Raw genomic sequence first — 13,314 nt, forward strand, 5'->3', positions numbered from 1 at the left:
AGGCAGAGGTATTCACAGTAGCGCCATTGCCTTCTCTCTGCTTCCCGTGGGCTGGTAACGTTACAACTATTTCATGTGGCGCCCAGGCCACGTGACATAGTTGTGATGTCACCGGCCCGCAGGAAGCAGGGAGAAGGCCGCGGTGCTACTGTGAGAGCCTCTTCCTTCTCAAACAGCTCCCCCGCCAATCAGATGACCCATCCAAAGGATAGATCATTAGTAAGAAAAAGGTGTAGAACCCCTTTAAAGAGCATTTACCATTTGTTTGGCACACAGCTATCACTCCCGACCCATACCCCCATACACATACATGCTTTGCTGACAGAAGCAAACTGATGCCAGATACCTCTAGCATTGGCTTATCATCCTGGACAAATGAGCAGGCATATTGAAATTCAACATGTCTGACCATTCTTTCCTTCCAAATCTGCTATTGGGGTAGACTCAGGCCCACCACATACACATTATGCCCACCTTTAGTTATGCCTCCATTAGATACAATCACAAAAAACTACCAGCTTCTCAAATTTAAAGCAACACTTTTTTTTATCACATAGTAACAACCTATATGTGAACATTCCATTGTTGATTGTGGACCTTTAAGTTTGGACCTGTCCTATTCATCTTTTCCTTCTTGACTCAAAGGGCCACTACTTAGAATATGACAATTTTATATTACCAGTAAGCACGTGCCACCCCTTACTAAATAATGAAGGTTCTAGAAATATGTGAAAGGGGACAGTGACAGTCCGACAGATGCCCTGTCAATCTGCTGTCAGGGAGATAACGCTCTGACTGCCTATCTCGGAGTGCCTCAGAGGGTGCAGCCTGCACTACGCGCTTATCTCTCTGGACAAAGCCACATATCTTACTGTGTGCACTTATTAATATATAGAGTGATCAGTGTGCCATGTAAAAATTATATCTAAAGGTGGATTAGACGTACAGATAATCGGGCAGACTATCGGGAATGAACTTTCCTGCGAATGCTCGTTCCCGACAATCTGCCTGTGTAAAGGTGCAGCCATTGGTGATTGTTAGTGCAGGCAGCAGATTGTGCGCAGAAACTATGCAGGTGTATGAGGACGAATGATCGTAATAGTGATCCCTCATCCTCATACTGTGGAGGTGATCGATGCATGTAAATGCGGCGCTTCACATCTACTGAATGAGCAACCGACTGTGGGGAAGGACCACTTCCTTCCCTACAATCTGCACCTTAACTGTACTGTGCAGTGATCAAATCTCCGATTGTGGAGGGCATTTAGCAATTAAAGGGGTTGTCCCATAATTAACACGTATGACCTATCTGCAGGATAAGTCTACGGAATGTAGTACTTTTTCAGGCCCATAGAATTTGAATAGAGTGGCAGTGCACATGCACAACCAACACTCAATTCGAACGAGGGATTCTCGTTAATGGTGGGGGTCCAAACAGTCAAAGCCCCCACAATCAAACACTTATTACCTATTCTGATTATAGGTGATAAAAGTTGATTACGGGACCAATAAAAAAAAATGTAATATCTGCCCATGATCCCAAAAATATGCCCTGGTCATTGAAGAACATTGATGATTTTAATGATAAGTTTAACGTGCTGGACGGTGAATTATCACCTGTAAATATCAATCAAAATGTTCCCCATTCCAGGAATCTCCATTATTCATACACATTGTTTGGCAGAGGAGCTGGCAGCACTTACTGAATTCTCCCCATTGAAATAAACATCAGCCGAGGGTCAGTTTCAAGCATGCACGTTCGTAGGTATCAGGACACCTGTAAAGAGCAGGCGGCGGGTGAGGGGCCTTCACACACTGCAGATTTTGGGGCAGAAAATTCTGCAAATGAAAATCAGTTCCTTCATTTGAATGGCGCTGAAAGCACATGGATTTCTGCAAGCTCCATTCAGGTGAATGGAACTGATTGGCAGTCGTGGAACTTTCTGCCACAAAATCCACAGCGTGTGAAGGCGCCCTTATACAGCAGATTGATATATGGTTTTTTGTGGGAAAAGATTCAATAAAACTTGTAATTTATACATTTATATCTCTGTTTTTTCCAACTTAACAACGCCGGATGAATAGCCCTCAGTACACGTGTGTATACAGGGAACGCTATCAGTCACTAATGTACTGAGGGCTGTTCAGTTAGAAAAAGTAAAGATATACATTTATAAATTAAAAGTTTTACTGAATCTTTTCCCACAAATATATATATATATACACACATAAGTGTGTTCAGCTTATCCTGCTCTAACATGCTGGTTGCAGACTGCATTGCATTTTCTGGTGACAGGTTCCCTTTAATACAATCAACCTGAATACCACAAAGGCTGCCAAACAATGGCCTTGAACAGAGTTCGTAAATTTCAAGCCAATTTGAAATATGGCAGCTTGTGTAGTGTCACACTTAAAGGGGTTGTCCCACGAAAAATAATTCTACAGTTTTCAAACCAGCACCTGGATCTGAATATTTTTGTAATTGCATTTAAAGGGAACCTGTCACCGGGATTTTGGGTATAGAGCTGAGGACATGTGCTGCTAGATCGCCGCTAGCACATCCGCAATATCCAGTCCCCATAGCTCTGTGTGCTTTATTTGTGTAAAAAAACAAACGATTTTATATATATGTAAATGAGGCAAGTAAGAAGCCGAAGGAGCTGTCACTAACGTTTCGGAGCCCAGCGCCTCCCCGCATACTCCGAATCTCCTCCTTGCTCCGCGACGTCACAAAGCTAGAGCGCTGTAATCTCGCGATGCGCGAGCTAGCGCATGCGCAGTGTCAGCATAGTATTCCTTCCCTGTGCTGGCATCAGCCTCAGGGAACAAACTGCGCATGCACTAGCTCGCGCATCTCAAGATTACGGCGCTCTAGCTTTGTGACATTGGGGAGCAAGGAGGAGATTGGGAGGATGCGGGGCGGTGCTGGGCTCAGAGTCAGAGAACGCTGGACTCATCTCTCAAGCATGGAGGAGACAGGACTCATCTAAGGTTCATTTACATATCTATAAAATCTTTTTTTGACACAATAAAAGCACACAGAGCTATGGGGACTGGGTATTGCGGATGTGCTAGCGGCCATCTAGCAGCCCATGTCCTCAGCTCTATACCCAAAATCCAGGTGACAGGTTCCCTTTAAGTAAAAATTTAGCATAGCCACACATAAAATGTATCTGTATAGCGGCACCTGCTGTTTGTTTCTTTCTTATTTCTTTGACCTGCCTAAGAAGGCCGCACATGCTCAGTTTCATCTTTCAACTGCCTCCTGAGCTGTGATAGGGAGAGCATGGACACGCCCCCTTAGCTGCAACAGAAAAGACACTCCCCTTGAGCTGCCAGCTTGATATAAATCTAGCAGAACAATGAATGGGGAGATCTCTGGATCCATGTGAGGTACAGAGCTGGTTCTAGCTTTGTTAGAAAGAGATCGTCATGTACTATATGATGACTGGTTTTAATTTTTTACATTAGTCATGGGATAACCCCTTTAAAGGGGTTATCCAAATTAGAAAACATGCCTCCCAATGCCTGGGCCCCTCATATAGATTATACTTACTCTGCTCCCCGACACCCGCGTTGCTCCTGATCCCGGCACAGAAGCTGCTGCATCTCTCTGCGGATAAAAACATCCGGCGATGGGGTAACAGCCAATAGCAGGCCTCGATGGGGATGAGCCTCCCTACCATCCGGGGTGACGCTACGGAGGCTTGTCGCTGCCTGCTATTGGCTGTTCAGTCCCTCCCTTCCTGGCCGATATTTTGATCCGTGCGACGGAGAGATGCATGCCATGCTGGGATCAGGAGTGGGAAACAGGAGAGACACAAACTACTAAATGTTTTAACAATCTAATAGTTGCATAGTTTCCACCTGCATGAAGGCCTCGTATTTAACATCCACTGCTACGCCAGAAGCCTATTAAAGATATAGTACTTACCGTACAGTTAAACATGAGATATGGTTTGGAACCTGCTGCCAAGTTGTTGTAATGTTGCGATCTTCTTGGTCCCACTAGTGCACTATAGCATTTTGAGTGGCTACTTGGTAAGGAGTCACATGAAGGTGATTCAAAGCCACTGGGTGGGGAACACTGGTTTAGAAGCTCCAAACCAGATGTTTTCTCTTATTCCAAATGTTCTTGCAGTGGTACATTATCTTCATTAAAGAAATCCATCACAATGAAAATACAGCCCATTCTGTAGGCACCATGATATACAGCAGGAAGAGCTGAGCAGTGTGATATACCGTTTTATGGGAAACAATTCAGTGTAACTTGTATTTTATTCATTTAAATCTGTGCTGATTCTGGGCTTAGGAGCCCACAGGCCGATCATGTCAGTGATTGATGGCTATACTACACTGCTGAAAAAAATAAAGGGAACACTTAACCACTTCCCGCAACTGTAACGCCGAAAGGCGTCATTGCGGCGGCTCCCCCAGGCTACGCTAACGCCAATAGGCGTCATCTCGCGTGAGCCGAGATTTCCTGTGAACGCGCGCACACAGGCGCGCGCGCTCACAGGAACGGAAGGTAAGAGAGTTGATCTCCAGCCTGCCAGCGGCGATCGTTCGCTGGCAGGCTGGAGATGTGTTTTTTTTAACCCCTAACAGGTATATTAGACGCTGTTTTGATAACAGCGTCTAATATACCTGCTACCTGGTCCTCTGGTGGTCCCCTTTGTTTGGATCGACCACCAGAGGACACAGGTAGCTCAGTAAAGTAGCACCAAGCACCACTACACTACACTACACCCCCCCCCCGTCACTTATTAACCCCTTATTAGCCCCTGATCACCCCTGATCACCCCATATAGACTCCCTGATCACCCCCCTGTCATTGATCACCCCCCTGTCATTGATCACCCCCCTGTAAAGCTCCATTCAGACGTCCGCATGATTTTTACGGATCCACTGATAGATGGATCGGATCCGCAAAACGCATCCGGACGTCTGAATGAAGCCTTACAGGGGCATGATCAATGACTGTGGTGATCACCCCATATAGACTCCCTGATCACCCCCCTGTAAAGCTCCATTCAGATGTCCGCATGATTTTTACGGATGCACTGATAAATGGATCGGATCCGCAAAACGCATCCGGACGTCTGAATGAAGCCTTACAGGCGCATGATCAATGACTGTGGTGATCACCCCCCTGTCATTGATTACCCCCCTGTAAAGCTCCATTCAGATGTCCGCATGATTTTTACGGATGCACTGATAGATGGATCGGATCCGCAAAACGCATCCGGACGTCTGAATGAAGCCTTACAGGGGCATGATCAATGACTGTGGTGATCACCCCCCTGTCATTGATTACCCCCTGTAAAGCTCCATTCAGATGTCCGCATGATTTTTACGGATGCACTGATAGATGGATCGGATCCGCAAAACGCATCCGGACGTCTGAATGAAGCCTTACAGGGGCGTGATCAATGACTGTGGTTATCACCCCATATAGACTCCCTGATCACCCCCCTGTCATTGATTACACCCCTGTCATTGATCACCCCCCTGTAAAGCTCCATTCAGATGTCCGCATGATTTTTACGGATCCACTGATAGATGGATCGGATCCGCAAAACGCATCCGTACGTCTTAATGAAGCCTTACAGGGGCGTGATCAATGACTGTGGTGATCACCCCATATAGACTCCCTGATCACCCCCCTGTCATTGATTACCCCCCTGTCATTGATTACCCCCCTGTAAAGCTCCATTCAGACGTCCGCATGATTTTTACGGATCCACTGATAGATGGATCGGATCCGCAAAACGCATCCGGACGTCTGAATGAAGCCTTACAGGGGCATGATCAATGACTGTGGTGATCACCCCATATAGACTCCCTGATCACCCCCCTGTCATTGATTACCCCCCTGTAAAGCTCCATTCAGATGTCCGCATGATTTTTACGGATGCACTGATAGATGGATCGGATCCGCAAAACGCATACGGACGTCTGAATGAAGCCTTACACGGGCGTGATCAATGACTGTGGTTATCACCCCATATAGACTCCCTGATCACCCCCCTGTCATCGATCACCCCCCCTGTCATTGATCACCCCCCCTGTCATTGATCACCCCCCTGTCATTGATCCCCCCCCCCCCTGTAAGGCTCCATTCAGACATTTTTTTGGCCCAAGTTAGCGGAATTATTATTTTTTTTTCTTACAAAGTCTCATATTCCACTAACTTGTGTCAAAAAATAAAATCTCACATGAACTCACCATACCCCTCATGGAAACCAAATGCGTAAAAATTTTTAGACATTTATATTCCAGACTTCTTCTCACGCTTTAGGGCCCCTAGAATGCCAGGGCAGTATAAATACCCCACATGTGACCCCATTTTGGAAAGAAGACACCCCCAGGTATTCCGTGAGGGGCATATTGAGTCCATGAAAGATTGAAATTTTTGTCCCAAGTTAGCGGAACGGGAGACTTTGTGAGAAAAAAATTAAAAATATCAATTTCCGCTAACTTGTGCCAAAAAAAAAAAATTTCTATGAACTCGCCATGCCCCTCATTGAATACCTTGGGGTGTCTTCTTTCCAAAATGGGGTCACATGTGGGGTATTTATACTGCCCTGGCATTCTAGGGGCCCCAAAGCGTGAGAAGAAGTCTGGTATCCAAATGTCTAAAAATGCCCTCCTAAAAGGAATTTGGGCACCTTTGCGCATCTAGGCTGCAATAAAGTGTCACACATCTGGTATCGCCGTACTCAGGAGAAGTTGGGGAATGTGTTTTGGGGTGTCATTTTACATATACCCATGCTGGGTGAGAGAAATATCTTGGTCAAATGCCAACTTTGTATAAAAAAATGGGAAAAGTTGTCTTTTGCCAAGATATTTCTCTCACCCAGCAAGGGTATATGTAAAATGACACCCCAAAACACATTCCCCAACTTCTCCTGAATACGGCGATACCACATGTGTGACACTTTTTTGCAGCCTAGGTGGGCAAAGGGGCCCATATTCCAAAGAGCACCTTTAGGATTTCACAGGTCATTTACCTACTTACCACACATTAGGGCCCCTGGAAAATGCCAGGGCAGTATAACTACCCCACAAGTGACCCCATTTTGGAAAGAAGACACCCCAAGGTATTCCGTGAGGGGCATGGCAAGTTCCTAGAATTTTTTATTTTTTGTCACAAGTTAGTGGAAAATGCTGATTTTTTTTTTTTTTTTTTTTTTTCATACAAAGTCTCATATTCCACTAACTTGTGACAAAAAATAAAAACTTCCATGAACTCACTATGCCCATCAGCGAATACCTTGGGGTCTCTTCTTTCCAAAATGGGGTCACTTGTGGGGTAGTTATACTGCCCTGGCATTCTAGGGGCCCAAATGTGTGGTAAGGAGTTTGAAATCAAATTCTGTAAAAAATGACCTGTGAAATCCGAAAGGTGCTCTTTGGAATATGGGCCCCTTTGCCCACCTAGGCTGCAAAAAAGTGTCACACATCTGGTATCCCCGTACTCAGGAGAAGGTGGGGAATGTGTTTTGGGGTGTCATTTTACATATACCCCTGCTGGGTGAGAGAAATATCTTGGCAAAAGACAACTTTTCCCATTTTTTTATACAAAGTTGGCATTTGACCAAGATATTTATCTCACCCAGCATGGGTATATGTAAAAAGACACCCCAAAACACATTCCTCAACTTCTCCTGAATACAGAGATACCAGATGTGTGACACTTTTTTGCAGCCTAGGTGGGCAAAGGGGCCCATATTCCAAAGAGCACCTTTCGGATTTCACAGGTCATTTTTTACAGAATTTGATTTCAAACTCCTTACCACACATTCGGGCCCCTAGAATGCCAGGGCAGTATAACTACCCCACAAGTGACCCCATTTTGGAAAGAAGAGACCCCAAGGTATTCGCTGATGGGCATAGTGAGTTCATGGAAGTTTTTATTTTTTGTCACAAGTTAGTGGAATATGAGACTTTGTATGAAAAAATAAAATAAAAATAAAAATCATCATTTTCCACTAACTTGTGACAAAAAATAAAAAATTCTAGGAACTTGCCATGCCCCTCACGGAATACCTTGGGGTGTCTTCTTTCCAAAATGGGGTCACTTGTGGGGTAGTTATACTGCCCTGGCATTCTAGGGGCCCGAATGTGTGGTAAGGAGTTTGAAATCAAATTCTGTAAAAAATGACCTGTGAAATCCGAAAGGTGCTCTTTGGAATATGGGCCCCTTTGCCCACCTAGGCTGCAAAAAAGTGTCACACATCTGGTATTGCCGTACTCAGGAGAAGGTGGGGAATGTGTTTTGGGGTGTCATTTTACATATACCCATGCTGGGTGAGAGAAATATCTTGGCAAAAGACAACTTTTCCCATTTTTTTATACAAAGTTGGCATTTGACCAAGATATTTATCTCACCCAGCATGGGTATATGTAAAATGACACCCCAAAACACATTCCTCAACTTCTCCTGAGTACGTAGATACCAGATGTGTGACACTTTTTTGCAGCCTAGGTGGGCAAAGGGGCCCACATTCCAAAGAGCACCTTTCGGATTTCACTGGTCATTTTTTACAGAATTTGATTTCAAACTCCTTACCACACATTTGGGCCCCTAGAATGCCAGGGCAGTATAACTACCCCACAAGTGACCCCATTTTGGAAAGAAGAGACCCCAAGGTATTTCGTGATGGGCATAGTGAGTTCATAGAAGTTTTTATTTTTTGTCACAAGTTAGTGGAATATGAGACTTTGTAAGAAAAAAAAAAAATAAAAAAAAATCATCATTTTCCGCTAACTTGTGACAAAAAATAAAAAGTTCTATGAACTCACTATGCCCATCAGCGAATACCTTAGGGTGTGTACTTTCCGAAATGGGGTCATTTGTGGGGTGTTTGTACTGTCTGGCCATTGTAGAACCTCAGGAAACATGACAGGTGCTCAGAAAGTGAGAGCTGCTTCAAAAAGCGGAAATTCACATTTTTGTACCATAGTTTGTAAACGCTATAACTTTTACCCAAACCATTTTTTTTTTTTACCCAAACATTTTTTTTTTATCAAAGACATGTAGAACTATAAATTTAGAGCAAAATTTCTATATGGATCTCGTTTTTTTTGCAAAATTTTACAACTGAAAGTGAAAAATGTCATTTTTTTGCAAAAAAATCGTTAAATTTCGATTAATAACAAAAAAAGTAAAAATGTCAGCAGCAATGAAATACCACCAAATGAAAGCTCTATTAGGGAGAAGAAAAGGAGGTAAAATTCATTTGAGTGGTAAGTTGCATGACCGAGCAATAAACGGTGAAAGTAGTGTAGTGCCGATTTGTAAAAAAGGGCCTGGTCTTTAGGGGGGTATAAACCTGTGGTCCTTAAGTGGTTAAACAACACAATGTAACTCCAAGTCAATCACACTTCTGTGAAATCAAACTGTCCACTTAGGAAGCAACACTGAGTGACAATCAATTTCACATGCTGTTGTGCAAATGGGATAGACAACAGGTGGAAATTATAGGCAATTAGCAAGACACCCCCAATAAAGGAGTGGTTCTGCAGGTGGTGACCACAGACCACTTCTCAGTTCCTATGCTTCCTGGCTGATGTTTTGGTCACTTTTGAATGCTGGCGGTGCTTTCGCTCTAGTGGTAGCATGAGACGGAGTCTACAACCCACACAAGCGGCTCAGGTAGTGCAGCTTATCCAGGATGGCACATCAATGCGAGCTGTGGCAAGAAGGTTTACTGTGTCAGTCAGCGTAGTGTCCAGAGCATGGAGGCGCTACCAGGAGACAGGCCAGTACATCAGGAGACGTGGAGGAGGCCGTAGGAGGGCAACAACCCAGCAGCAGGACCGCTACCTCAACCTTTGTGCAAGGAGGAACAGGAGGAGCACTGCCAGAGCCCTGCAAAATGACCTCCAGCAGGCCACAAATGTGCATGTGTCTGCTCAAACGGTCAGAAACAGACTCCATGAGGGTGATATGAGGGCCCGACGTCCACAGGTGGGGATTGTGCTTACAGCCCAACACCGTGCAGGACGTTTGGCATTTGCCAGAAAACACCAAGATTGGCAAATTCGCAACTGGCGCCCTGTGCTCTTCACAGATGAAAGCAGGTTCACACTGAGCACATGTGACAGACGTGACAGAGTCTGGAGACGCCGTGGAGAACGTTCTGCTGCCTGCAACATCCTCCAGCATGACCGGTTTGGCATTGGGTCAGTAATGGTGTGGGGTGGCATTTCTTTGGAGGGCCGCACAGCCCTCCATGTGCTCGCCAGAGGTAGCCTGTCTGCCATTAGGTACCGAGATGAGATCCTCAGACCCCTTGTGAGACCATATGCTGGTGCGGTTGGCCCTGGGTTCCTCCTAATGCAAGACAATGCTAGACCTCATGTGGCTGGAGTGTGTCAGCAGTTCCTGCAAGACGAAGGCATTGATGCTATGGACTGGCCCGCCCATTCCCCCAGACCTGAATCCAATTGAGCACATCTGGGACGTCTCGCTCTATCCACCAACGTCACGTTGCACCACAGACTGTCCAGGAGTTGGCAGATGCTTTAGTCCAGGTCTGGGAGAAGATCCCTCAGGAGACCGTCCGCCACCTCATCAGGAGCATGCACAGGCGTTGTAGGGAGGTCATACAGGCACGTGGAGGCCATACACACTACTGAGCCTCATTTTGACTTGTTTTAAGGACATTACATCAAAGTTGAATCAGCCTGTAGTGTGTTTTTCCACTTTAATTTTGAGTGTGACTCCAAATCCAGACCTCCATGGGTTGAAAAATTTGATTTCCATTTTTTTATTTTTGTGTGATTTTGTTGTCAGCACATTCAACTATGTAAAGAACAAAGTATTTCAGAAGAATATTTAATTAACAGATCTAGGATGTGTTATTTTTGTGTTCCCTTTTTGAGCAGTGTATATGGACACAATTACTGTGACATATCTCTTAATCCTTAAATCCAGGTGTTATATTCAGTCCCATTGCCACAGGTGTATAAAATCCAGCCCCTAGCCATGCAGTCTGCTTTTACAAGCATTTGTGAAAGAATGGGTTGTGCTAAAGAGCTCGCTGAATTCCAGCATAGTCCTTTAATATCATGTCACTGTTGCAACAAGTCTGTTGGAGAAATTTCTATCCTCCTAGAATATATTCCACGATCAACTGTGAGTGATATAATTGTAAAGTGACAGACAATGTAACATTACAGAGTGGGACCAAGTGCTGAGACACATAGATTTATCAAGACCAGCACTTTCTGTCTTCATTTTTGCCAGAAAACTGTAAAAATGAAGATAAATTTGTTGTGGCCGCAATCCCTTTCAGAAAACTGTGCACCAGGAGCTTCATGGCACGGGTTAACATTTAACAGGAGCTGCATGCAAGCCTTAAATCACCAAGCACAATGAGCACTGGACAGAGTGGTGTAAAGCAGGCCACCACTAGACTCTCTGGAGTGATGCTTCTCTGACAAATGATTGTTTCCAACTGTATGGGAACAGTTTGGAGAAGGCCTTTTTTGGTTCCATCATAACGTAAGTCCGTAACGGCATGTTTGGTGTGGAAGAACTTGACAAGCCTGCAGAGCCCTGACCTAGAATGGAAACTGTAAGCCAGGCTTTTTTGTCATTCGTAAGTGTTTGACCACACAAATGCTCTTCTGGATGAATTCCCACAGACACACACCAGAATCTTGTAGAAGACCTTCCCAGCAGAATAGTTGTTTTGGCTGCAAAGGAGAGGGTCAACTTCATATTAATTGCTATGGAAGAATGGGTAGTCATAAAAGCCCCTGTTGGTGTAATGTGTTGTTGTCCTTATGCTTTTGCTATATACTGCATCTATGTATCTGCATATTCATAGAGGAAAGCCTGTCTGAGCAGGATCGCCCACTGGACTCCTTGTTCTACAAATCCTTTCCCTCAAATTATAGATCAACCTGCTCAGCTCCTCCTGCTGGGTAACAGGTTGCCTGCAGAATGCATTGCATTTCATAGGTTTCCTTTAGCCCTTACTTGGTTTATATATTCACTGTGCAATTTCACTTCAATAGTTGATGGCAAGACAAATATGGAGTAAAGAGTTTCTCAGATTTCAGGAAAGCAAAGATCTGTGCCAAGAAGTGTTAGTTGTAGTTGATTACAAGTCCATTATATTCCAGATTCAGTTATTGACAATGTGACACATACAACAGCACAAATAGGAAGAGCCAAAGACTCATTAGAAGAGGTCAATTCTAAGTCAGAATTGTCTAGAATAACTCATCTTACCCTGCAACCAACTGCTCATCGGTTGGAGGACATGGCTCTCTGGAATAGGAACGGGAGCCATCAACATGGAAAACGTGAAACACAACTACATACTACATGACATAAAACAGACGCACACTGGCCACACACATGAGATAGCTGTCGGTCAGGTCATTCAGCTGACAGCTGTGAATCCCATATACATATTCATGAAGTTGAAATCTCCCCTCACACCAGCCATCAGGAGAGTGTTGGGAAGCCACCATGCACATTAGATGGTCAGCCAGTGCTGCCGAAATCTATGGGTTCAGCCAACAAAGATCTAATATGCATGGCCAGCTTTGGACTACACACAGACTTCTATCACATGATGCCACAGTATATAAGAATACATCCAGCAGTTTACAACTAACCCTTTACATTAGACACAAAATATAAAGACATGAAGTTCTAGAGCAGAACGTAAGTGAGGCACGGGTCCCAAAAGTCTGTGTGTAGCACAGTTTTATTAGACACTGGCTCACCCTGCGGACAGTGGTCATTGTTACCATGCAGAAAACATCCACAAGCAAAAAAACGAGTTATTATTCATACACAAATGTGTGTCATACACTGACTCTCAACTAAGGCAAGGGAGCAGAGGAGAAGACGAGAGGTCGCTCATTTGGTTTGTGCTAGGTGCTAGTGTAGAATGTAAGTATGGAGATCTCTGCTGCTACTCGCCTTCCCACGCTCTCCGAAGGCTGGACTGCACAAGCGGCTGGCGAAGGAGAACACCAGAACCAGCAGAGAGAGGAGTTCCGATACCAAGATGGAGATAGAGAAGCTTTATTGGTGACAACCAACATGTTAAGGGATTGAGCTGATCCCTTTGTCAGGTAAGTACTTATCTGATGAAGGGATCAGTCCAATCCAGAAACACATTGAAGCTTCTCTTATCTCCATCTGGTATTGGAACTCTTCTCTTTGAAGTCCTTTCCCTCTGCTCACATTACAACGTGTTCTACAAGCAAATTCCAACGTTCGCCCTCTCTAGCAACTAAATGTGCCAACTCGGCCAGTAGTGTGGACCTATGCCAATGACT

The 13,314-nt window shown here is 44.6% G+C and overlaps 1 protein-coding gene across 6 annotated transcripts in view; it reads right to left on the reverse strand.

The window, feature by feature from the left end:
* Positions 1–13,314, reverse strand: part of NPRL3 (NPR3 like, GATOR1 complex subunit) — a 149,683-nt gene that overhangs the window by 110,970 nt on the left and 25,399 nt on the right. For 3 of the 6 annotated variants that reach the window (XM_040439730.1, XM_040439729.1, XM_040439728.1), the window contains exon 4: positions 12,251–12,289. The exons of the other annotated variants lie outside the window; for them this stretch is intronic. In XM_040439730.1, coding sequence (XP_040295664.1) covers positions 12,251–12,289 — 39 coding nt within the window. The remainder of the gene's footprint in view (positions 1–12,250; positions 12,290–13,314) is intronic. 6 annotated transcript variants of the gene reach the window in all.

The sequence above is a fragment of the Bufo bufo genome, chromosome 7 (genome assembly GCF_905171765.1).
Source record: "Bufo bufo chromosome 7, aBufBuf1.1, whole genome shotgun sequence".
NCBI lineage: Eukaryota > Metazoa > Chordata > Amphibia > Anura > Bufonidae > Bufo > Bufo bufo.